The sequence below is a fragment of the Rhineura floridana genome, chromosome 8 (assembly GCF_030035675.1).
Source record: "Rhineura floridana isolate rRhiFlo1 chromosome 8, rRhiFlo1.hap2, whole genome shotgun sequence".
Lineage (NCBI taxonomy): Eukaryota > Metazoa > Chordata > Lepidosauria > Squamata > Rhineuridae > Rhineura > Rhineura floridana.
In genome coordinates this window covers 38,207,246-38,233,911 of record NC_084487.1, presented here as the reverse complement: position 1 = coordinate 38,233,911, position 26,666 = coordinate 38,207,246, and the positions used below count along the sequence as shown (strand labels likewise).

Sequence of the window (26,666 nt, the reverse complement as noted above, 5' to 3'; positions counted from 1 at the left end):
GAAGCGGAAGCAATCGCCGTTCCGAGTGTGGCTCCCCTCCCTCCTCTGCCAGCGCGCTTTCTCGCTTCTCTTGTCTCTCAGGAGAGGCTGTTCTGGAGCTGCGCCACCTCCCCTTCCAGAGGGGGGCGCTGTCCTTGGCTGGTGCGGCGAACTCGCTTCCCTCCTCCTCTTTTTCTCCCCACGCCGGCCCATGAGGCCACTGTGGTGGTCGGGGCCGTCACCGGCTCCAAGGCCTGGACTGAGGTTTTGGGGAAAGCGGCGGCTGCTGCTTCTGCTGCTACGGCTGCCTTAGATCAATGCCTGGATGCTGGAAGGCGAAGGTTAAGCGGGGAGGCCAGATGAGGAGGAGGCGAAGGAGGCCGCCGCCGGGTCTCTCTCAGCCCCGGCCTTGCCAGGTAGATGCATCACAGGTGAGACGGCCATGTGTGCAGGTGTCATATGCATGTTATATATTTATATACATTAGTGCCGAATTGTGCTGGGGCTCAGCCAAGGCATCTGTTTCCAGTGCCCGAGTTGAGCCTTGGGATATGTGAAGTGGAAGTAATCATCAGCATAATAATATAATAGAATGCTTCAGAGCATGTCCAGAGTGTCACTGATGAATAATCTCGGGTTGTGGAGTAAATTGTGATTTTGGAGCTCACCAAACCTGGCTGTATCAAAGGAGGGAAAGATAAAGAGACCTTGTTATTTTATATGATAGTGGCAGCAGCCCAGGGTTTTGTATGCTAAGTTTTGGGAAGGTTAAAGGGTCAGGCTAAAGCTCAGTGGCAAAGTATATGTGTTGCATGCAAAAGGTCCCCAGTTCAGTCCCTGGCTCTTTCAGGTAGGGCTGGGAAAGATTTCTGTTTAAAACACTGCCAGTCGGCTGCCAGTCAGTGTAGACAACACTGATCTGTGTGAACCATCAATGGTGTGATTTGGTTTCAAACAGCTTTCCTATGTACCTATGAAACAGATTCCTGCTGGAGAGGATGGTACATTAATTTGGCAAGATTACATACACTATGGTGTATTCAGGTATAAACCAACATATATGCAATATTGAATGATGCTGAATTTGGTTACTAGTTCTCAGTTCCTTATTTGCTTGAAAGTTCAAAACACTAAAAAAAGAAGAAATGTTTGCAGCTACAGCACCTCCAAGCCAAAGTTAACATGTCTCTGAACCCCAAAATATATGTTGGGGCATCCCGTATCAAATATCTCTGTGAACTGGAGACTCTCCCCGTCAAGAATAACAATAAATGTATTGCATCAAAATTATCAGGATTCTGAAATGCTCATAAATGCATAGTGGTGTCATAAAATCAGTAACAATAAGTAACTGCTCACCCCAGCGTCTGCTCTGGGCCAGGACAAATCATACACCCCAGGAAAGGGGAAGGTGGCCTCTATGAGATGCCAGTGCTTCCCGTCTGGCCCAGAGCTTCTGCTGGGCGCAGGGCATGGATATACACAACTAGAGTAGACAAAAGCATGCAGAAAAAAATAAGTAACCATTTTTTTATCATCAGACATAAGGATCCAGGTGGGGAAAAACACCTTAAGCCAGGTCAGACTCTCTCAGCTGATTGCAAAATATCCGTCAGGTTGCTGTGTGTGTACTGAAACAGCAGCCGTCATTTCATGTCTCCACACCAAACCAGGCTGCAATTGGAACCTAACTTTAGTTACCATTCCACCTTGCCTACTAGTTAACACCACATTTATATTTGGGAACGTTGAGATTTCCTTGAAGATGTCATGGAAATATTTAAGTTCTCCATCAGATGCTGAAGAAAAGATGATAATGCTTTCGTTCAAGAAGTGCAGTATTTGAACAAAGAAGGTTACAGGCATGAGGAGTCCTATAGGGGTAGGATATCTACTAAGCTTCATAGAAACACTGAGAGGTGTAGGAAATGGCTTTATAATTTATGGGAGGAAGATAGAAGGCCCCTGAGAAGGAGAACTTTGAGAGAAGCTGGGATCAAAACATTTGTATTTGTAAGAAGCCAGAAGATTCTTCATTTTATGTTCAATGTGATCGTTGCAGTGATTGGTTTCACCCAAAGCGCGTAGGTTATAATTCTTCACAGGAACTGGTTGATGTTACATTGTAGTTTTGTCCAGCATGTGAATCAGAACATAACTGCCATTTTAAACAGGACAATAAATTAAGTGCATTTGATGTTATTTCTAATGAAGCCAGCCAACATAAATCATCTTGTAATGTACCGAGTGAATCAGTGGCTATAGACGCTACTTTCCAAAATGAGCACAATGATTCAAAGTTGGAAGATCAAACTATATTTAGACAGAAGAATGGTAGTGATGTTCTTAGTCCCAAAGGAAAGGAATTTCAAGAGAGTGTCCATGAAGATCAGATATCAGTTTCTATGCACTCTGAAACACATACAAGTGATGAAGAGAAGACTAATAACAATTAAACGTTACAGAAAATGTTGTGCACTGAGTTACCTATTAAAACAGAAGGTGTGTTTGCTGCAAAATGCCCATCATCATTTATAATAACTTTAAATACATCTGAATGGAGAGAGATATACTTGAGCAAATCACAATCTGGATTACAGAATAGATGGGCTAGTATGTTAGCTAAAAAGTTGGAGGAAAAGAACATGTTTTGTGTCTTTGCTTTCAAATATAATCTATTAAAAGGAAGAACTCACAAAAATAAATGCTCCATTTTGGCATGGAAAAGCAAAATGTAAATTTAATGGCTGTATTTGGCTACAAATGACTATTAAAGAGAGATCAAAGAAGGATGATAATGTAAGAAAAAAACATCACTGTCAATCAGACACACCATTGGCCTGTCATACAAAAGGCATACACGTATCCCAGAAAGGAAGGAACTGAAAAACAAACTTAAGGGAGAAACGCCTAGTAACCTAAGGAACACACTTACAAACCAGTGTGACCTTAATATACTTATAGCTGCCAACTATAATGAAGTGAAAAGTACTGCAGTGTTACAATAAATTTCCAGTGAGGGAAACCTTGAAGGACGCACTGATCAAAACGTTTTTCAGGACTGTGTTAACATACAAGAGAAACAAGATGCTTCAGAAATAGCACCATATAAAACAGAACGTTGCTATGTACAGTATTAGCTGTATCACCATTTACATTGCACATGTTCATGGAAGTTCAGTTGCAACTTTTGTGTGACCTTCACAGGGCAGGTTTGTGCAAGTTGTATCTTGACGCCACAGGGTCATTAGTCCAGAGACCACCTTCAGTGAAACACCATATTTTGTATTATGCTTTGCGCATAAAGAACCTATCGAACTCATCAATCATTCTTCCAGTAGCAGAGATGCTCACTTCTGACCGGAGCACTCCCGACTATTTCACACTAGCTGGCATTGTATTCAAGGAACATGCTGAAGGTGGCTGGATAACATCTCAGACCACAACAAGTTGAATGTGACTTCAGCTGGGCTTTAATTCATGCTTTCACTGAAGTGTTTAACAAGATGCCTCCAAAGCAGTACCTCAAAGCATGTTTTATTTATTTATTTTATTTATTATTTGATTTATATCCCGGCCTTCCTCCCAGCAGGGAGTGTGTTCAGATAAGAGACCTGTTGAATTTATAGTAATTCACATTTGCGCAGCACGTATGTTAATGCTAATTGCTGGACATGTAAGCAGAATAAAAGTTTCACAAGAAGAGCTTTTTCATGTATGCTTTTCCTTTACTGCAAAATGGGAAAACAGTAACAGAATGCAGAGAGATGACAAAGAAACTAAATATTTTTAGGACTAAACAGCTAACATATGAGTGTAAATGTGCAATAGACACTGTTAAGCAATATTTAAAAGACCAAAAGTATCCACTACTAATGATGAAAGAACTTTTGATCTGGAAGAAGAAGGAATCTCTCAAACAATGCAGGATTCCATATGTCAAAGTTCAGCTTTTTAAAAAACTTATTCCCATACAAAATCTGGAAAGCAATGGAATAGAAAATGTGGTCCTACTACCAATCATCTACTACAATACTGAACTACAAAAAATTGTGTCAAAGTATATTGCTACATTGCCATTGTAGAGTGGCATTATGCTCCAAGACCAAAAATGCCCCCAAACCAGAGACTGTAATACTGCTGTTGAAAATTGGTTCAGAACAATTAAAAAGGAAGTTCTGAATGACAAACCCTATCGCACACCAGCAGTTTATTGAAATTATGAAAGACACCATTCAGGGTCGATTGTGTGCAACTGCCATTGGTATTCTCAGCAACAGCAACCAAAGAAAGAAAACCAAGAAGATTGAGAAAACTAGCTTAAGTGGTGTCATACCAGATCCTCTTACTGAGATAGAAACATGGTCCAAACAACCACACCTAAAAAGCAACCTAAGTACTATAAAGCACCACTTGAACATCACCACAGAGAGAAGCCAGTTTCATCTTGTCCTCCTTGGAATGGAAAAGGAAAACTGAAGGGAAGGAATATAAAGCTTATAAACAGTTGCACTATAGACAATCTTCTCTACATTGTGCATATGATTACAGAACTGTATCTCAAATTGAGAAATGAACTATTAGGACTGCAGAACAACGATGAAGCCATTCAAAGATTGTTGCGAAGGAATTATGCCTTTAGGAGTCATAAATGGAGTTCAGGGAAACTCAAGTGGTTAATACAGTTTCAGAACTATGTGGCAAAAAGTCTGTGGGATTGCTATGGGACTGAAGAAGACATGATAGCCTCCCGCCTATCCTTTTTTAGTTCCAGACAGTACTCCATCTGTAGCAATCTTGACTGTCCAAAAATGATAAGGAAAATGAAGTCTACTTCAATATCTATATGGTAGGTATACTGTTTCACTACAAATTACTATTTCCATAGCTTGGCTGGATCAGTATTCATTGGTAAATTTTAAAAGTACACATCTTTTCGTAATGTTTTAAAGACATGCAATGGTTTGCAGTAACACACTTCCAAGGATATTAATCCCTGTTATGATACCCCATCTTGATTGTGTTCTAAGTGCTGTTTATACAATAAGCTGGGGAAGCAGTACTAACCAGAGGAGACAGAATGGTGGCTGCCCACAGTGAGTTTGTAAACTGTGTACACCAGGTGTGGGGAACCTTTGGTCCTCCAGATGTTGTGAACTACAACTCCCATCTTTCTTGGCCAGTGGCCACGCTTGCTAGAGCTGATGGAAGTTATACTTCAGCAGCATATGGAGAGCCAAAGATTTACCACACTGGATGTTCACAGAAAGATTGCTAACACTGTATGCACACAATAATGATGATCTAGCAAATCAGAAAGTCAAGACAGAAACTGGGTTTTAGTTGTATGCTATTTACAAACCTTCTTTCATTGTTATAGCTAGTATCCCTCTTATTTCATCTTAAAAACAGCTTGGATACAGCCAATACACTGCAAGCTTCACTGAATTCATGGCCATTTTCAACTCTGTGTTAGGAACATTTTCAAAACTACAGTTCTGATGAGTTACTATTACAGGATTATGAAGTGCATGGTATTGCAACATCTGAACAAACCACAAGGTAATAATTTCTACCTATTCTGGAATTAAGTTAATATTTTAATAAAATGCTTTCTGTGAAAATTATAACAAAAAGTATTTTTTTCCACTTGCAGTGTAAAAGTGAAAAAGTGCAGTGGAACACGTACACTGAGTAGAAGATCTTTTATTAATGGTGACCGATGCTTCCTGCTCATCACAGTGGCAATCAAGACACAATCAACAAATAAGGAACAATTTGATCCTTGTAATTTTCCAGCACAGATTAGTATCAATGACATTAGGTAAGTGTACTTTATGATTTGCAGTTCTTTCCTTCCAACCTCCAGCTTGAAGATGCCAAAGGTGACATACAGATTGGAATTAATACTAAAATAATGCCCAACAATGTACAAATAGAAGAAGATGCTGTTAGGCTTTATTTTGGTATCTCCAACATAGAGAGCAATCCTAAGATACCAGGCACTGTAAATCACCTTGTTATGCAATGTGCAGTTAGCATGCATGCCTACAGTTCCCGCATGCAACCCTGACACCCCTTTTACAATCTTTTGACATTGAGACTTGAATACACTCCAGAATTTTGGCACCCAAGAATTAGCCAGGACAGCAAAGATAAATCAGATGTACATTTAATTATATGAAGAGGGAATTAGCATACTTATATCTGAACATATATTAATTGACAGACACAGACCGTAATAAATAGTGTTGCTCGCACCCTAATTTCCAAATGGTGAGAGATTTCCAGGGGTTCCTGCACTAACCCAGGGTTTGTTTCCCAATCCACATGTGAAAGGTCAGTGGAGACTGTGGTGTCTTTAGGAGATATGGTTTTATTTACCATAAAATGGAAAGACTCACAGCATTAACAATCCAACCTATCTTGCTATCCCATTAGGTGACTTGGGGAGTCCCCCAAAGCCATTGACTTGGGATTCTGCATACAGAGCAGGGCAAGGCTTTGTGTCTCTCTAGTTCCCAGCTACAGTTCAGACTAAAACAAAAATCTACCGGGGGTGGGTGGGTGTGAGATCACTTTTCCGCCAGAGTTCTTATAGCAACAGTACTGCTCTGGACCACATCTTTAGACATGTAGATTGGCCACTCAACAGACCCATTAATTCACAAAGAGATTGGTTCGGCCAAAACAATTAACATTAAAGGAACTGGTGTAACCAGTTCAGCAGATCTCTCTCTCTAATACAAACTGTGTCACTATAGATTCAAAATTACAGGCTGAAGGGGAGAAAAAGACATCATCTGTACCAACAATAGGATACTAACAGGCTAATTTTGTGGAGTTAAAGTTAAGCATACAGGCTACCAGTTCTAAAAGCATGCATGAAAACCCATAGAAACTCTAGGATGCAGTCAGGGAAAGAGATTGGAGGGTGGGGGAAGGATGTTGAATGAGATGGAGGAGATTTGCATTAAGAGGTTAAGATAGTAACAGAAGGAAAATGGATGCTGACTAGGGCCAGTTACTTTAGAAACAGAAGGGGAGCTTGTCAGAAGAGTAATGGAGTTTGGGCCATGATTTTCTGGGGCTTTGTGAAAGTTTCAAGGCAAGATTTAGAATAACAAATTTTCTGGGTCTGACTCCTTGTCTGTGAGAAGGTGGGAAACCCAGCAGCATTGTAGATCCTCCCTTGGCCATGTTAAAGCCAAACCAGGACCCACTTCTGGGACATGTCAGTGGGCTTTGGACCACTAGATACAAAGCCATGTTCTTCCAGCTGGAGGAAAACTACATCAGCACAGCAATGGAGCTGGGGTGTTTCTTTTTTCTCACAATCGAGCTAAAGGGAGAGGTACTGGCAGGTAAAAAGGCTGGCAGTAGGGAAGGAAGATTCCTACTTTCCTGTCCAGTACAAACCCAACAGGGCTTTGGAAGTGGTGGTTCTTCCACCACAGTCCCTCCTCCTCCAACCTTTTCTACTGTTTTCCAATCCACATGTGAAACAAACAGGAAAATTGCAGATCTTGTAATGGTATGTAAACTAACTACAGATTAAGCCATAACACCTCAGCTGTCTCTGTATAGGTTGCTACTGAACATATTTATGTGTATTTTTTTAAAACCAGCTGATGGAGAACATGTGAGGAGAGTGCTGTTGCGCTCATAATCTTTTTTGGACTTCCAATAGGCATCTAGTTAGTCACTGTGAGAACAGGTTGCTGGGCTAGGTTGGATTTTGTGAACTGCAAAAATGTACTTCGTTTTAAAAATGTTTGCTATTTTTTTCAGATACAAAGTGGTAGGGATAACTTTCAACACTGGAAATCACTTTGTTTCCACAATCTTGGAAATACAAGTGATTAGAACTTCTACGATGAAATTAGGGAGCTTCAAAACACAGGATGTGGCAATGTTCGTGCAACAGATAAGGTGTCCCAAGACTTCACAAAGAAAAATAGTAGTCCCAGTCATATTGTAGCTATGAGGCTATAAAGGACCAAATAATAACTATCAGAAGATGATGTGCAATTTAGAAGGTGCTCTTCTAAGTCTCCTACTGTTAAAGAGATGATTGAAAGCCAGAAGATTATTTGGAATGGGTGAAATTGTTTAGTTCCAGCCCATGTGAAATGGTGTTGATTTTGTTAACTGCAAAAATGTTCTTATTTTTTAAAATGTTTTTTACTGTTTTATCAGTTCTGATAATAACTTCCTAACTTTAAAAAAAATTCTAAAATCTGCACTTGTTTAAATGTTCATTTGTATACTTGGTTGTAATCTGATGGAGAAATATAATATGTATATATAAAGAATTATTTAGAGATATAATAAATCAAATGTACAACAATTCTTCTCAAAGTATGAGTGTATGTTATCTGTAACAGAAAAGCAAAGAAGGAAGCACCCAAAAACACTCCAGCCAAAGAGAGGAAAACCATCAAGGTGCCAAACCAGCAGACAGCAGAGAGTGGAAGTAGGAATTTTTACTGCAGGGCAGCTCATTTCGTGTGTTGACACAATTCTTTGTCAAGGGCAATCTGCAAAAGTATATATATATATAAAGACCATTAAAATAAATTACAGAGTACCGTATATTCCGGCGTATAAGATGACTTTTTAACCCAGGAAAATCTTCTCAAAAGTGGGGGGTCGTCTTATATGCCGGGTGTCGTCTTATAGGGCGGGTGCTGAAACTTCCGAGCCGGACTGGAGAATCTGCGGTCGACGCATATGGTGGGGTTGTAGCTCCACCTATCGTGCAAAGGCAAGAATGTTTTTTGAAGTCAAGACTAGGGGCGTCAGGCCCCTCCCACTCTCCAGTTCATTCTTGCCTTCGTACGAACAAGATTGGAATTTCTATAGCGTAGCATTTAACTAAGTTTTTTTCGTGTTTGTTTGTATATTTGTTCTGACTGGGTACAGACCTAGTGTTACTTGTGTGTCTCCCAAGTCCTTCCTTCCCTGGTCTTGTGTTTAACTACTCATTTGTTTAACCACTCCTTTGAGTTTATTTCCTTTCGGACGTCTGCTCCCTGTTGTTTGTCTTACGGCCCCTACAGAGACCGCAGCTGCGGTTCTCTACGTTTTTGGCCGTTTTCGAGCCTTTCCCCCTGGGATCTGTCGCATCCATCGGGAGCTCCCGGCTCTGACTCTCCCGCAGCAGTTTTCCTGCGCTGGGCTGCCTCGAGCCATACTCTGTGGAGCCCTTGGAGAGACCGCGGCTGCGGTTCTGTCCCAGGCGGGAGCTTGCAGCTGCGGCTCCCTGCCTTTCCCCCACCATCTAATTTTAGCCTGCCTGGGTACTGCCTCATGGGAGCCTGCTACTGCGGCGCTCTCTCTCTCTCTCTCTCTCTCTCTCTCTCTCTCTCCCATTAACGAGTTTTTCTCCGTGACTTTAATCTCACCACGGAGAGCTCTGCACCCGACGGCGGCAGCGGCTTGCCTCCTGCTGACTTTCCCGGCTTGCCTCCTGCTGACTTTCCCGTCATAGTTTTCTCCCGGCCGTCCCTTGTTTAGGCTTTTTATAGCTGCCAGTGCGACTATCAGCCCCGCAGCTCCCACTGCGAGACTGCGCTGGGCAGCCCTTCCCCCAGTTTGCTAACATATGGCCGCCATTTTACAGCAAAACCTGTAAAAATACCATAGCTTGCAGTTATGATGGGCGTTGCTAACTCGCCAGGGACTTGCCCGGCACTTGCTCTCTCTCTATTGTTTGTTATCTTCCTCCTATCATCATCAGTTCCAGTTTGGTTGTCAGCTTAGAAAACAAACAGCATGGCAGCTCCCATGGGTTTATTGTCTTATCCTTCCTTTCAGCTTTAGAGTGAATTAGGAAAAGTTTAATCCACTTGCACTGTTTTATGTTTACATGTTTGATGACAAACAGCCTTATGTTTATAAGTGACAGTTTTCCTGCTAAGTACCTGCATGTCATAAGCAGGGGTAGTCTTTTACGGCGAGTATATCCCAAACTCTATATTTTAACTGGAAAAGTTGGGGGTCGTCTTATACGCCGGAATATACGGTAAATACTGAAATGTAAAAAATACATAAATACATCTCAAAATGAACAAAACAACACTCTGCATAATGAAAAAGTGAAGTTTTTAATGTTTAATTTTCATTATGTTTCATTTTGGTTGTCCTTTCCATATTAATTGTAGTTTTTGGCCAGCATTATACAGAGTTATATAAAGGGTTGTGTCAACACCTGAAATGCATTGGACTACAATAAAAATTCCTACTTTCACTCTCTGCTGTCTGCTGGTTTGGCACCTTCAGGGTTTTCCTCTCTTTGGCTGGTATGTTACCTGTGCTGTGGCAGGAGGAAACTTGGAAGGATCACCAGATAATGATTTACTCAAAAAGCATAAAGATGTAATTTCATAGATGACACTTGCAGTGGTACTTAACTTTCTCCACTGCCAGCACCCCTGGGATTTCCAAAATATGCTCTTGCACACCCTGAAAAAATACCATTCATTATTTAATTTAATTTAATTTTAATGTGTGTTTTAGCCTAACTTAGCTAAGATAAATGATAGTCTTCCAAAGTTTCTAGCCCCCTGGGGTTAACAGTTTAAAAATACATAATTAAACACAGTTAAAAACTAAAATCACAAATGATAAATGACTCTGACTGTGCCATACATGAACAAAAATCTCTGACTGGGGTTGGAACCAATGCCATCTTGTAAAGGACCCTGTCCTGTATTCATAAGTGTATGATTTCTAGTACTTCAAATAAAATGTTGGGGTGGGCACCCCCAGTTTCTTTCCCCCCCATCTTAATTGAATATTCTGTTGTGCATAGATGCCCTTATCCATGCCCTGCATCCAGCAGAAGCTCTGGGCCAGGCAGGAAGCACTGGCATCTCATAGGGGGCATCTTCCTCTTTCCTGGAGTGTATGATATGTCCTGGCCCAGAGTAGAGTTTGGGTTGGGCACCCCCAGTTACTTATTTTTTATGATTTTTTGACATCATGCATTTATGAGCATTTCAGAATCCTGATAATTTTGATGCAATAAATGTATTGTTCTTGATGGGGCGAGTCTCCAGTTCACGGAGATGTATGATATATGGTGCCCCAACATACATTTTGGGGTTCAGTGACATGTTAACTTTGGCTTGGAGTTGCTGTAGGTGTGAAATCTTTTTTTAGTGTTTTGAACTTTCACGCAAATGGGAACTGGGAACTAGTAACCAACTTCAGTGTTGTCAGTAGCGATGGGTTTGAAGTAGAGTGGAAATGTGTTCAGTCTTTATTGAAGTACCAAACAAAACATGATAACTGATACTCTTTTTCACTGTTGTAATACTGAGAGCAATATTTTGAGAAAGGGTATGTATTCCTGTTGATGAGAGCAGTGATAACGAAAATAACTTACTTAATACCAGTGGTTTTCTTATGCGTGTTAGCCTTTTCTTCACTATGTTTTTAAAACCTTCATTGGTCTGTATCGAGAGGTGTGCATAGCTTATTCTCGATACCTGCAGTGCTCAAGATACGGTGCCTCCCAGCCAAAACGGTTCCTTTGCTTCACAATCTTTTTGCAAGCAAAGTTTGTTCTGCATATTTGTAATTAAAGCTGTAGTTAAATAAACTGACTGGTGCCATTGCTAATTTGGTCTGTGCAAAATGAGCTCACAAATTCATAACCTCCTTGGTGATCATTCTCATAGCTATGTGAGAAGGGGGAAAGCATAGGAGGAGTGTTTGGAAGAACATCCCTTATGTATTGGGGGGGGGCAGGGTCACACTGAGCTGCAATGTGCTCTTACTACTCATGTGGACACTGGCCACCTGATGCTTGATGCCACATTTGGCACATTGAGCTCCTCTATGTGAGGAGGGATCCTGGGCCAATCAGGGTCCTCCCCTTTGCATTGTGGAGCTCTATGGCATACATCTATGTGTTGCAGCCCCATGAGTCCTTTAAACATTTTTGGAGCCCCTTCTTATATTACATTTGCGTGCTTCATTAATTCCCGAGTGGTGTACTACACACATGCTACTAGTGTGCTATGAGAAATAAATCAATCAAACGCTTTTGTGAGCTTAAAGTGGGGGGAGGGGACCTTTTTCAGACTGAGGACCACATTCATCCTTTTGAAGTCTGTAAAAATAACAAATTATAGCATTTGAGAAGTTTGGAGCCCAGCTGTGTAACATGTATAATGCACAGATATTCTGTATAACATGCACCAGTTGATGATGATTTTAGATGGTTGAATCTTCTGTGAAATAAATGGGAATAAATGAACTTGTGGGTTTCTCATAGACATCTGGATGGCCACTGTGGTAACAGAATATTGTACTATATTACCCTTTGGTCTGATCCATTTTATATTATGAACTAAGAAACATTCTGTAAAATGAAGTCACTCTCTATAAACCTGTTTTACTCACTAGAACTGATTTATTCCATCAAAACTACAATTTTTTAAAATAAAAGTCTATAGAAGAAAGCAAAAGATTAATACACTAGAACCTCGCTATAACACGGGGGTTGGGGAATGCACCTGCATTATAGGGCTTTCACGTTATAATGAAAGCCATGTTCTGTAAGTGATATTTTACTTGGGGGACATCCTCATACCCGCAGTATATCTAAATCTGCGGCTCAGCGAGTTGCTTGTAGCAAGATTCTACTGTAAATAGTAAAATATGGAATAATTTTCAATTTAATAACGCAATCGATAAAGAACATGTTAAGGCTTGATCTAATTCTGGGAAGTTGTGGGGCTCCAGTTCCCATCAACTATGACCACTGGCTGGGACTGATAGGAGTTGGAATCAACAACGTCTGGCTGGGAGGGGGGTACCAGTTCCACATCCCTGATCTAATCTTTGTGAGGTATAGCTTGTAAGCCCCTTGAGAATGTAATGCCTAGTTGCATATGTACTGTACTGTTGGCAGCAGTGTGTGTGCACGTGTGTTAAGTGCAAAACTCTGGACCAGATAAGGAACAGGGCTAAAAAACTTGCTTGGTGGGAATATGATTCATATGCTTCGCACATTTTCTTTTGTCTAGGATGAATGAAATGAGCCTGAGCCCTGTAGGGATGGAGCAGTTGGCGGCTTCCTCTGTGAGCAGTGCCCTGACTGTCTCAGGAGGCCACTTAGGTCTGGCTTCCTCACCAACACACAATGCCATACCAGCACCAGGTAAGGGAGCAAGCTGAGGAAAACCCTCCTTGTTTGGGTTATCAGTCTTTTTGTGCTGCTGAGACTTGGGAGAGGGGGTGTAGATGATGACCAAGTACAACGTTTAGGGAAAGTTGGAGGTCCCATATTCCTCTGCCCAAGGGAAGTCCCTCCTGCTTTCATCCCTTCTCCCAAGTTCTGCTGCCTCTGCTGCCGCCAAAGCCTGGCAAGTGGGGCTCCTGGTTGCAATTGAACACATTTTTTAGGCTTATGAAAATCTTTCACATGTTGCCAAAAATACGACGTCAACCGGCAGTGCCGAGTTTTGCTGTGACACAAGGCAACTCTCAAGAGCACCAGCAAAGGAGAAGAAAACCTGCTTCAAGTAGCATTTATCCCGCTTTGGTTAGAAACCAATACTACTTGCACCTTCCCTGCTTGTACCAGTGCTTCAGACCTTCCCCATTTTAATTTTGCTTGTATTGGCTGTATGCTATCATTTCACTGTATTTTTGTTTTGTTCCTGCTAGGATTACCCATTGCAATTCCAAATTTGGGTCCCTCCTTACCTTCTGCTCTGTCACTGATGCTTCCAATGGGCATTGGGGATCGAGGAGTGATGTGTGGAATACCAGAGAGAAATTATACCCTACCTCCACCGCCATACCCTCACTTGGAGAGCAGCTACTTCAGACACATTCTACCTGGTGAGTAATGTGGCTGGATGGAGGTGTGTGAGAGAGATGTAAGGTTTCATGGGAGAACCACTTTGGGAAGGGGAAGGATGATGCGCTAAAAAAAGGATGCTGTAGGGAGGAATGAGTGATAATATCATTTTACTGTACGCTGCTGTGAAACAACCGTGGGTTAGTTGGTAGGATACACATTTTAAGGAAAAATGTAAAAACTTGGTAAGCTAAGCCTTTCACAGTTTTTGTTAGTCATATACAAAAACAGGCCTTCCCCAGAATTGTGGAGGTATATCTCGCTTTCTTTTTCTTAGCTCAGGGAAATTTTGGAACTGCATAGAATTAGTGTTTGCAAGACTTAACTTTTTCTTTTGCTAAACAATTACTGTCATGATTTGGCTTGAAAGAGGAACAGCCACTAGAGTTGTGATAGCCAACACGGTGCCGTCTGGTTGTTTTGGACTAAAACTCACATCAGCTAGCACTGCCAGTGATCAGGAATGATGGGAGCTGTAGTCCAAAACTTTTGGAGGGCATCATGTTGGATACCCTTGCAGCAGTTTCAGAATTGTTGAATTTGTATTTGTGCAAATAGATTGCTGTTGGATTCAGCAACTTGAAACTTGATCTGTTATTGCAATCTGATTCGCTTCTCTTTTTCCATCTCTTTTTCCCCTCTCTTTTTCTTTTCTCCCCTTCTTCAGGTCTTTTATCTTATTTAGCTGACAGACCTCCACCTCAGTACATCCACCCCAACAATATCAGTGTTGATAGTAATCCAGCTTTATCTGTCTCCAACAATCCTTCAGGCCTAGATCCCTATCAGCCCAATGGAACGGTGGGTCTTGAACCAGGCATTGTCTCCATGGATTCTCGCTCAGTGAATACACACAGCACCCAAAGCTTGCATCCCAGTGACAGCCATGAGGTAGCGCTGGATACAACAATCGCCATGGAAAGTGTTTCAAGGGTTACCAGTCCAATCTCTCCTGACAGGATGGCTGAGGAGCTTACAATGGGTGATGTAGCTGGGGATCATTCACAGATTCCAAATGGTAACCGTAGTCATGAGTCTTTAGCTGTGGATTCTGTGGGTAGCAGCTTAGCCACAGACCCTGTAGGGCATAATGGCGTCCTCCCTATTCATGGTAGCAGTTTGGAGCTTCCTGTTGTTATGGAGCCTGACCATATTGCAGGCCGTGTCCGTGGGCTATCTGACCAAACGCTTGGGGACTCCATTCATACGGTGGCAATGAGCAGCAATTCTGTGAGTGTTGCACTTTCTACCTCACACAACCTCACGTCTCTGGAATCTGTCTCCTTACATGAAGTGGGTCTCAGTTTGGAGCCTGTGACAGTGTCCTCCATAAGCCAGGAAGTAGCCATGGGACAAAATCATGTGGACGTCTCCCCGGACAATCTTGGCTTTGTGCCATCATCACTGCAGATGGAAGACTCCAATTCAAATAAGGAGAACATGGCTACCTTGTTTACCATATGTGAGTGTGTGTCAGTGTATGCTTGCCTCAGCTTCTGCGTACTATTTGCATGGCAAGGTAGAAGGGTGGTTTTTTTGAGGGGGGGCAGTAAACTTATTTTCTTCTAGTGGCAGAGCCCAGCTCAACCATAAAAGAAATCTTATAGAAGTTGGAGAAAATTGGACTAATTACACTGCTCATAATTGGCATTTAAAGAAACCAACATTAATATTTTTTTACAGCACAGTTTTCTCCCTTCCACACTACAAAAATGAAACAGAAGTGAGTGTGGGTTGTTCAGCTATGACTGTTCATCACTCCCTAACATCTACACATACAGGCTCCAAAATGAACGCAGATCGACCCTTCTTCTTTGCCTCCCCTTCCCATCCCCGCTTCAAGTGAATTGTCCACTTTTTCTAGTTTGTCCAAGCGCTTTGCATGCTTACACATTTGTTAGGTGGTTTATTATCTTCATTTAATAAAACATGCATCAGTCCTCATTTTGCACTTATTTACGTAGAGGATTTGTTAACTGCCCCTCACCATAAAGTCCCAGGACGGGTTACAACAATATAGTCATACAATGATAAAATCGAAACAATATATATCAGAAAATAGAGGATGGTCCCTTGAAAATCTGCTCTGCCAAGAGAAAGGTACCAGGTGATATCCTGTTTGCTGGCCCTTCCATCAGTCAATGCTGTGCACAGCCCCTTCAGCTAGGAACTGGAAGAAAATCTTGATGAAGTTTGTGTCTAACTATCAGAGGCTTTCTAACTAAAACAATGTATATCTGTATGCACCCTTCAGCTTGTTTCCCCATCTCTGCTATATGCAGGAAAAATTCACCTCCATCTGCTACCCAAAATAAAGCACCTGCCTTTCCATTACATCTTTTATCTTGGAGTTGCATATTAGTTTGAAAAAACTGCTAGCCCATAAAACAAATTAACCAGATTACTCTTCCATGTAGGCCCATGTTAGTCATGTGTATCTCACCCCCACCCACCCCAAATAACTAACTAACTAATTGCAAACCACCCAAACCCAACTTCTGCAATACTTCCTTGCCTGGACACACGAAGGCAAATTTTACTTTCCATAGGGAACTGGGCAAGTAGTTATTTGCAAACAATGCAGAATTAGAAATAAAGGGTGGCATCCAATGCTATTCCTACACAGAGTAGTGCCATTTAAGTTACTGGACACAACTATCTTAGGTTCATTAATTCAGTGGGTCTACTGTCAGTCTAACTTAGTTGGATACAACCCATTGATCATAGGCTCTGCATTAATAATTTGCAACTTTGCTTTTTCTGTTTGTGATGCCCTCATCTTGGCTGACTGGCTATGGTAATACCAAGGAACATTCGTCTGATGCTCTGTGTCCCTTTTCCTTCCCCTGCAGGGTGCACACTCTGTGACAAGGCCTACCCGTCTGATTGTCCGGATCACGGGCCTGTGACCTTTGTTTTGGACACCCCCATAGAGAGCCGAGCCAGGCTTTCTCTCCCCAAACAGCTTGTTATCCGTCAGTCTATCATGGGAACTGAAGTTGGTAAGGATATTGTTAACTGTAGATTTTTTTATGAAGCAAGGTGTGGTTGGGTGGCGAGAGGAAAGGAGATCCCAAGCAAATACAATCTGATATAGTAATTATGGAAAATAAGATATTTAAAAGGTAGTATTTGGAGAGATAATGGGTCTGGGCAGATCATTTATAAATAAATATAGAACACACGGATATCTGTTTGGTGGCCAGAGAATAGTAGGAGGCATTTGATCTTGTGGCAGTGCTATAATTATTAAGTTATTAATGGGAAAAGCAACAGGATTGCCTAGACCAGAGGTAGCTAACTTGTGGCCCTCCAGATGATGCTGGAGTACAGCTCTCATCATCCCTGACCATTAACCATCCTGGCAATTGGAGCCCAACAAGGGCTGATAATCAGAAGATGAAGTCTAGCAACAATTTCCTTTTGCTTCTACTTAAATAAAGCAAGATTCTTAATAGTTGTCGTACTCTATAGCATATTTTTGATGTCTACCAAGCTACATTAGTTTACACTAATAGAGAATTGTCACCTTTTTTCTTCAGGTGGGCAGTATTGTCAGTTATCAACCTGTCTTGGATCTTCCTCCTTGGGTATGGCCACTAGCTAAACGTTGGCAATGAAATTTTGAGTCCAGCAGTTAATAGAGTTAGAACTGGGCCTTCATAGAAAAGTCTTGGTTGTATTCAGTTTGCATCTGTAGCTTCATCTAGGTTCCATGACATTAAGTTATTTGTGCTTTTGAAAATGCATCTCCTGATCAGCTAAAAATAGCAAGCTTTGTTTGGCCTCGCCTCCTCTGGTTTGCAAGGGTTTAATGAAACTCAAATATAAATTATGGTAAGAGTAACGCTTAACTCCAAAGTCATTATTATGTTGTTTCAACAATGTTCATAAATGGCTTGAAAGCCATTAGGCCAGCGATTTTCAAACTTTCTATCTTCAGGGAACACTTTCTGCTGTGACTTGCTTGCTGCAGAACTTTTGTATGTCTCCTGTGGAACCCCAGCACATTGAAGAAGTTTCTGGGGTATCTTCTAAGAGCCCAGTTTGCGTGTAGCACCAGCTAGGCCTGGTGGGCTTCCCTGCATGAACCGAGAGAGTGACCTAGAAAACGCCTGTCACTCTCCTGTAGCTGTACATTGGAAGAAAAGCTTGGTAGTGGTGGGAAAGCTGTCCTTCAGGGAAGGATGTTTGTCATTGCTGATGTCATTGAGGAACCCTGCATTCCTTGGAACACCTTTGTTGAAAACTACTGCTTTAAGCCATCATCCTCTTGAAGTGGAATGCAGTTAACAGCTTAGTCAAAGATGTTCTGTAGAATAACTGGGGAGATCATGGATATAAGAGAACTTAGTAGTTTTAATTGTGCAAACATTTTGAGAGACTTACTGTATTCCTAGCCACTTCTGCAGTTTCTGAAATAAGAATTTTCTATTTTTGCAGGAAGTGCCATGAAATCTTTAATGAGCGCAGGAAGTCAGGACCTCAGTTTCACAACTCACCTGAAAGTAAATGACTTGATATTAGAAGAAAAATAGATCTATGCAGTGATTACAGTTGAGCGTACACCCAAGAATATGTGACAGTAGTTGTTTCTGTGACTATCCAATATTGTAGAAGCTTTCATGGACCTATGCTTAGCAGTAGTCCTCTGAGCACCATATAACAAGCATTACATCTTTGTGGTGTTGTTGTTGTTGGACTTCACTAGGTGTAGTCAGTGGATAGTTGTTTTTTAAACTGTTGGCAGGTGTGTGGGCTAGAGAAACCATTCCTGTACGCACTTGTTTTGGACCACTCATTGGGCAGCAGAGTCACTCCATGGAAGTAGCTGATTGGACAGACAAAGCAGCCAATCACATTTGGAAGGTCAGTTTGTGTTGCCATGTTCTTTCCCTTTTGATTCTTATGCAAAAAAGACAACTTGGATTTGGATTTGCCTCCCTTTGCATGCAGGCAAAAAACGCCAGTGTGACATTAGATATGGTGAGAAAAGCAGCTAGGTATCCTGAATTAGGCAGTAGAAAATTACCTGTTGATGTAATATCCCATTTTCAGGTTTGTTTTTTGAAAAAGTGCTCCAGACAAACTTTCCCTCCTTTTCCCTATCCACAATGCTCAGCCATGTTTTCTTAAGGCTTGTCTTCATAGCAGACCAAAACTAGATTTACCCTGTGGCTTTCCTTGCTGCCTCTCCCTTCCTTACCCTCATCCTTGGGAACTGAAGCTCTAGTTGTAAGTGCCTTCCCTAGGTTCAGATTGTGGGTGTCTTGGCACTCAGTGTGGTTGGGGGAATGTGCCTCAAGAAATGAAGAAAGTCTTCCAACAAAGTGTGATATCGTATTCATAGTATAATATCCTCATTCTTAGTTGAGCCTAGCGCTTTAGATTGGTTCCATCACTTCAGAAACTTGCTACGTGCTCTCTTGTGCTTTTGTGACTTGCTACAGTGAAGTGGTGGCTGTAATATTTTTTCCTCATTGCTGCTGCTGTTGACACTCTCTGTGTAGAGATTTTCTAAACATTTGAACTGACGCTTTTGTCTTACCTTTCTCTTGTCAGATGTATCACAACAATGTCCTAGAGTTCTATATCATCACAACTGATGAAAATGAATGTAACTGGATGATGTTTGTGCAGAAAGCCAGGTGAGAAAGGCATGTCACAAAACAGGGTTAGTTATCTTACTGGAGCAATCCTGGCTGAATGATACCAGAACCTTGTCATTCTCCCCCCTACTGCACCCCACCCCACCCCAAATTCAGCCTGAAATAACTTTTTTTTTCTTGGAGCAGATACCAGAAAGGATTTATCTTCTTTAACTGCTGAAGTCCAATATTTTGGACTCAACGTATATAGTTCAAGAAAATTCATGTCAACCTCACTTGTTCTCATAGAACTGCAGTGACTATTGGATGATTTCTGGGCCCAACTCAAAATGCTGTGCTTCATTTTTAAACAGCTATAACTTTCTAAATTTATGGTACTTAGAGGAATGTAAACTTAGGCTTAGAGGCCAAATGTGGCCCTCCAAGCCTCTATTTGGCCATCTGGACCAGGGCTGTGGAGTCGGTACGCCAAACCTTCGACTCCGCCTCCTCTATTTTTCTACTGTCCGACTCTGACTCCACCCAAAATTGCTTCCAACTCCACAGCCCTGGAAAGGGCTGTAAATGTCTTTTTAAATTGGAAGCTCTCATAGGAGCATTTTTATTGCTGCCTGAATATGCGCTGATCTTGGCATCACAGCATTTGTCTTCATCTGGGTCCTGTGTCATACACTGACACACAAAATGTTTTCCATCTTGAGTTATGGTGAAACGCTCAACTACAGCTGACTTCATGGGAAGCTTCTTTGACATTTTGAATTTATATTTTAAAAAATTTGTCAATCAAAATTTATTTTGAAGTCGGAGTCGGTACATTTCTTCTGACTCCATGACTCCGACTCCACAGCCCTGGTCTGGACTCTCCCCAGCCACACCCATCTAATCTTCTACTTCCCCTGGTTCTCACTCTCAAGTGTTATTGCCTGACTGGAATGTGTCCTTGAACTCGGAAAATGAATCTTGCTTGCTTGGAGGATGGAGAGGGATGCGTATGTGTACATACTGGCCTACTGTGCAAAGGTAAACTTGACAATAAATGCTTTGCACAGTTTTCCCACCAGTGTGCGGCCTCTGGAAGTTTCCCCAGAATAGAATGCGGCACTTGGACTGAAAAGAAGTTCCTTGCTGCTGGTTTAAATCTTAAGAGGCTCTGTGTTAGGAATTCCTGTGAGTTCCTCTCTGTTGAACTAGTACTTCCTCAAGGGAAGCCCACCTGGCTTGCTTAGTTCATTTAGGAGGGTATTTGAGATGGTATTTAAAACTGCACTTATAAGAACATAAAAAGACCCTGCTGGATCAGGCCAGTGGCCCATCTAGTCCAGCATCCTGTTCTCACAGTGGCCAACCAGATGCCCATGGAAAGCCCACACGCAGGACCTGAGTGCAAGAACATTCCCCCCTTCTATGGCTTCAGGCAACTGACTATGGTAGCAAACCACAACCTGCAAAGCACATCATGTGGAAACAAATTCCGTTGTTTAACTGTGATGTTTGTGAAGTACTTTCTTTTGCCTGTCCTGAATCTTCCAACGTTCAGTTTCATTGAATGTCCATGAGTTCTAGTGTTATGAGAGAGGGAGAAACACTTTTCTCTATCCGCTTTCTCCATACCATGCAAAAATTTATATACTTATGGAGCATTTTCCACTTATTTTTAAGGTGGGTGGCATAAACTTCTAAAAGTTGTATTATTTGCAAAGCTAAGGTTCTCTTTTCAACAACAACAGGAGAATGTTCTTAAGTATTCATTGAGGTTGAATAGCTTTTGGCACTCTGCAGCTATGGGCAAGAGAGGAAAGCTCAACCCACAAGTTTTTGAGCTGCTTTTTTCATCATCCTCCTGGAAGAAAAAGACATTCTGATCTAAGCCAGGCAGCTGACCCTAAAAACAGTGCAATTTGTGAGTTCACAATGGAGAAAGAAGAAAGATGGACTCTATTGAAGAAGTGGGAGATGTCTCCCAGTTCAGCCCTCATCCATGTCTTTATTCTAAAATGGAGAGGGGGGGAACCTGTGGCCTTCCCTGACCCTTGATCATGCTGCCTGGGGTTGATGGGAGTTCCAAAGCATTTGAAAGGCCACAGATTCCCCCTCCGTTCTAAAGAACCTGTCTCCGTCAGGATGGAAATCACCCAGTGTCTGGACCACCGGATGGAAACAAGTAGAATTGCAAAATTGTGCATTTCAAAAGGGTCCATAGGCCCATCTCTTCATGCAAATGAAATGGGGTTTTCCTGATAACTAGAAATGTAGCATCTGTTACTGTTGATTTTTTAATGGCTTGTGCTAAAAAATGTTAAGTGTTCCAGGAATTTTGGCAAGAGATGCAATATAAACAACATGTCATGTTTCAGTTGATTTTTCCCCCCCATGCATGTAATAGGAACCGGGAAGAACAAAATCTGGTAGCTTATCCTCATGATGGAAAGATTTACTTCTGTACCTCTTGTGATATCCCTCCAGACCATGAGCTCCTATTTTACTATAGTCGAGATTATGCTAGACAGATCGGTAAGCAATTGGTTGCGCTTATCTGAATACGTGCTTTAGAATACATCCACTCTTGAATGAATTTAATCCTATGCTGTTATGATTCTCTGTGTCCAGAATTTGGAATTTGAATTCTAGGTATTTTACAGAAGGTTGCTAAGCATCATTTTGCAGGCTGGGAAGTTCAATTAGGAGCTTTGAAGCTGGCCTAACATCACTTACCAAGTTGAAGTCAGTCAATAACTGGATAGTGCCTGATTTGTACATTATTGCCTTTGTAGTTCCATTTGACCATTCTTTTGCATAAAGCTACTTCATGGACATAAAGTTTGTAACTTTTTCTATATATTCTTTTAATTAGGATTGTTTTCTTGTCTTTTGTTCCATTCATGTTACCTTTTTCATTTCTGTGAAAAGTTGTATAGTGAATAAAAAGGGGAAATTAGTTGCCGTTAACTGGAACCATATTACTAGCAAGCTAGCAGTCACATGAGAGCTGTAGTGTTTACAAGATTGTTTTTGTGTTAAAGGTGTTCCTGAACATCCTGATGCGCATACTTGTCACTGTGGAAAAGAATGTGCTTCTTACACAGAATTCAAGGCCCATTTGAGTAGCCACATCCACAGCCACTTCCCCAGTCAGGGACACAGCAGCACTCATGGACCAGGCCACAGTAAGGAAAGAAAGTGGAAATGCTCCATGTGTCCTCAAGCATTTATCTCGCCTTCTAAGCTTCATGTACATTTCATGGGGCACATGGGCATGAAGCCACACAAGTGTGATTTCTGTAGCAAAGCCTTTAGTGATCCCAGCAATCTTCGTACACACCTCAAAATACACACAGGTAAGTGTAAACAAGAGTGGAACTTGAGTTGCTTTTCCAGAGGAGCATTTGAGATCTAACCAAAAATTCCAAAGTTGATCACGCTGAATACCATCTTCTTGTTTATTTCTAGAACAGTGGATTGAACAGAGTTGCCTGGATGGCTTATGAACTGTATTGATATGATATATTAAATTTATACAGGCCATTTGCAGGGTCATTTCAGTTTGATTTACCAATATAGTTTTTTCTTTCAATTTTTACTGTTTCAATTATGGAAGAAACTAAATTTGTTTCAGGGTGCCTTGTTCATTCTTTATTAGCAAGTTAGAAAAACTTTAGCAAAAATTGTTTGTTTTTTATTTCTGTTCAAGTTTCTAAGATACTTCAGAGCAGGTGTACCTCTGACCTGCAATTTCACCTCCCATGAGCATTTTATGTAAACTTCCAACATTGCTCCCAAAGCCTTGCTTAAGTCACCTGCGCAGAATAGAAAGAACACACTGAACTGTGGATTTGGTTCATTGTCCTCCTTGAAGCACCCATGCAGACCCTTGCTGTGCTTGCAGTATTATTCCCTTCCTAAACAAACTTTTGTACAGCACCTTTTCTGTAGCTCCTTCTGTCCCAATTTAGTTTTATGTTCCATGTGTATTAACTAAATGCCTAGTTTTCAGCCTTTAACCAGGTCCAAGCAAGCATAATAAACACTTTTCCCAAAGAGGAAAGATAGGTAAATAAATTCTAACATTTGGATAGGAAATGCTGCTGTGTGGTACTGTGAAGGGTACTGCATGGTACTTGTGGGCAGTTGTAAAATATGAGGCAAGCTGGAAGATACATATTCCCTGCCATGAAAACATACAGTGCCCTATGCAATCACTCCTTGTTTATGTCAAACATGCTGCTGCTTTGGGTTAAAAACTGTGTATACAGTGATATAGAAGGAACCACATAAAATGCTCTTGCACAACTTGTTTTTCTAATTCTAGGTCAGAAGAATTATCACTGTGCTCTCTGTGGCAAGTCATTTACTCAGAAGGCCCACTTGGAATCTCACATGGTTATCCATACAGGGGAGAAAAACCTGAAGTGTGATTACTGTGACAAACTGTACATGAGACGGCAAGATCTTAAACAGCATGTACTCACACATACCCAGTGAGTAACTAGCAGAGAAAGGATAATTTAGGAGACCAGACTTTCTAAAGAAATGTATTTGTCCTGTAGCCTATATGGAAGTCTCTTACAAAAGAGCTCACATTGAAAATGTTTGCACCTCTCCTCTGTTCAGAACAAATGGGCGAGTGGTTGTTCAATCCAGGCATCCACTGAAATGTGGGCATGTTTAAGGGTGTGTGTTAATGGTAGGCGAGGCTTAGCCAGTGCAGACAGGAACTGGGCAGGACAGGCAAATGGTCTCTCATACGTTGTAGATTTTTGAGTGAATATTTACTGAGACCTTTTGTGAGCACCAGAGGAGGTGCTGGAATGGATGCTGGTGCATGACTGCCACAATGGCAATTGGTGCAACGTAAGCCAACTATAACAAGTTGCTAAAAAGAACATTCTATAATCAAGCCATTTCTGAGAAAGTAGTTTTGATTATTTCCCTGACGCTTGTGTTGACAGTGGGTGCAGCTTTCCAGGTTGCTATAATGTTCCAGAAGCCTAAGCTTATGTGGGACTGAGGCTTCTGCATACAAAAACTTCTGATTTTCTGCATTTTAAAGGGACATATGAAGATGAACAGAGCTAAAATCACAGCCAATTCACTATCATGAACCCAGGCTCATGACTTGTTTCCCCCTGAAAAAAAACCATGAGCCCAGGTTCAGATGTAATGCTAAGACAAACCATGGCTTAGCTTTGCTCCTGCCATGGTGCCAGGACTTAGGTTAGGCCTGTGCATGAGCATGCTGCATTGTTCACCTTTAAGCCACAGCTTAAGCTGGTTTAAAGTGACATGCAACCCAGACCAGTAAGTGATTGTCTAGAATAAGTGTCTTATGTTTTAAAATGCAAACTGGCCACTGCCAACCTTCACTTATGACTAAAATATTTCTTTGCTCCCTTGTGTAGAGAACGTCAGATTAAATGTCCTCAATGTGGAAAACTGTTCTTGAGAACAAATCACCTAAAGAAACACTTAAACTCTCACGAAGGAAAGCGGGACTATGTCTGTGAAAAATGCTCTAAGGCTTATTTAACAAAATATCATCTCACTCGTCACCTAAAAATCTGTAAAGGACCAACCTCCAATCTCTCAGCCCAGGAAGACGATGATGAGGATGAGTCTTCAGAAGAAGAATTGATAAACTCTGTGAGCAATGAAACCTGTAGGCTTAATACCACCATGTATCTGACAAATGATACACTCCCTTGCCACAAATAAGAAATTGAGGGCTTAAAATATAAGTTGACTCAGCTTCCTGACATCATTTATCAGACTAGTGTTTCTAGAGTGAGTGAGGTTACCAAGGAGCGTAAAAACAAATTGAACACCTAGCCACTTCAACTGTGGAACTGCGCTATTATTGGTGATTTGATTGATGTGTAATGCATGACTTTAAAGAAAGAAACTGGCAAATATAACTTTGCATTCTAACAAGTCAGCTGCTTGGAAGAACAGATACCCTCATGTACAGTTAATGAATTTGATTCGTATATTTTAAATGCCATCACAGCAGAACAATGCGCTGAGCTTTCCCCCCCGTGAGGTATAGGTTTTGGGCTCAATATGAACTTCTCAGCGTTCAGTGCACACCAATGAATGGTCCATATGTGTTAAGACAACTAGTATTTGCATATGACTAGAATGCAAACATACAGTATGGGATCTATACAGAAAAGCATGCTTATTTTTGAAATGCAGATTTGGTTTTAAGCATGAGTCAGAGTTGCCATATAGAGTGGTTATATCATATGGTATTATCTAGATGGTTACTAATAACCACTTCTTTTGGAGAGTTCTGCTGCTAATATATTTATGGAAATGAAGATATCATTTAAAATCTGTTACCTTACAGAAAAAATTAAAATACTGCTTTTTAATGTGTGCATTAATTACAGCTCTAGCCTGCAAGCCTTTTTTAGCCAAGGAGGAATCTGTTTTCCTTTGTAACACTTTTGTCCAGTTACTATTTTCAGAAATATATACTATATACAGATTTAAATAAGACAATACTGCTGGCTTTCCTAGTTTAAGTAATATCAGCTGGTGCTGGCTAGCCTAGCTTATGCCAAATCTAATTTTATTCAACACTGACCCAATTGGCTTGTATATGTAGGTACCAGTTGATGCTACGTATCCAATCCTAATTAAGACTTAAAGTCCACATGAAATTTAATATAGCATGTCATAGAAATCTGTGACACACACATCCTTCAATCTACTTATTGTCATAATGTTTCCAGAATGACTTAAAAATCCTTGCTAGACTGCAAGTGATAGACACTTAGCGAGCCATAGGCTTTACAATGCACTTTCAGAACACAGATACGAATTTAAAGGCCCTTAATTCCTAAAAATAATAAAGTTATTGCATGAAGATTAAGTGTTGATGCCAGTGTTTAGTGTTACTCCCCTTTCTACTCATTGAAGAGAAAAGCTTATATAACAAACCTCTGCATTAACAGACAAGCTGCACATTTGATAAATGTCAAACGCATTTGTCCAACGCGATAAATAAATATTTTGGTAGTATTTATGGTATTAAATTAGCTTTATAGTTATACAGTATAAATATAACAAAAGATCATGGTTCCATTACAGCTTCTGGATCACTGCTACTGCCACTAGCAGAATTCTTTGCTTCAGAATTTGATTTGGCAACTACCAGCCTCTGTCGGTTTCCAAACACCTCATTCACTGCAACACAATAA

At 41.1% G+C, this 26,666-nt stretch overlaps 2 protein-coding genes across 9 annotated transcripts in view; one reads left to right on the top strand and one right to left on the bottom strand.

Annotated features, from left to right (window-relative positions):
• Nucleotides 1–26,477, top strand: PRDM4 (PR/SET domain 4). 7 transcript variants are annotated; one of them, XM_061638960.1, is made up of 13 exons: nucleotides 1–410; nucleotides 5,636–5,803; nucleotides 13,020–13,153; nucleotides 13,663–13,839; nucleotides 14,631–15,320; nucleotides 16,711–16,860; nucleotides 17,401–17,448; nucleotides 18,609–18,727; nucleotides 19,421–19,506; nucleotides 21,851–21,978; nucleotides 22,488–22,802; nucleotides 23,774–23,942; nucleotides 24,864–26,477. In XM_061638960.1, exons 1-13 carry the CDS (start codon nucleotides 400–402, stop codon nucleotides 25,174–25,176), a joined length of 2,508 nt encoding a protein of 835 aa, XP_061494944.1. In that variant the 5' UTR covers nucleotides 1–399; the 3' UTR covers nucleotides 25,177–26,477. The 7 variants fall into 7 exon arrangements, with proteins under 7 accessions (XP_061494944.1, XP_061494939.1, XP_061494941.1 ...); XM_061638955.1 differs by having other exon boundaries at nucleotides 14,526–15,320; XM_061638957.1 differs by lacking the exon at nucleotides 18,609–18,727 and adding an exon at nucleotides 18,302–18,366 and having other exon boundaries at nucleotides 14,526–15,320.
• PWP1 (PWP1 homolog, endonuclein) overlaps nucleotides 26,471–26,666 on the bottom strand; it is a 30,265-nt gene continuing 30,069 nt past the window's right edge. For both annotated transcript variants that reach the window (XM_061638965.1, XM_061638966.1), the window contains exon 15: nucleotides 26,471–26,652. In XM_061638965.1, coding sequence (XP_061494949.1) covers nucleotides 26,540–26,652 — 113 coding nt within the window. In that variant the 3' untranslated portion in view covers nucleotides 26,471–26,539. The remainder of the gene's footprint in view (nucleotides 26,653–26,666) is intronic.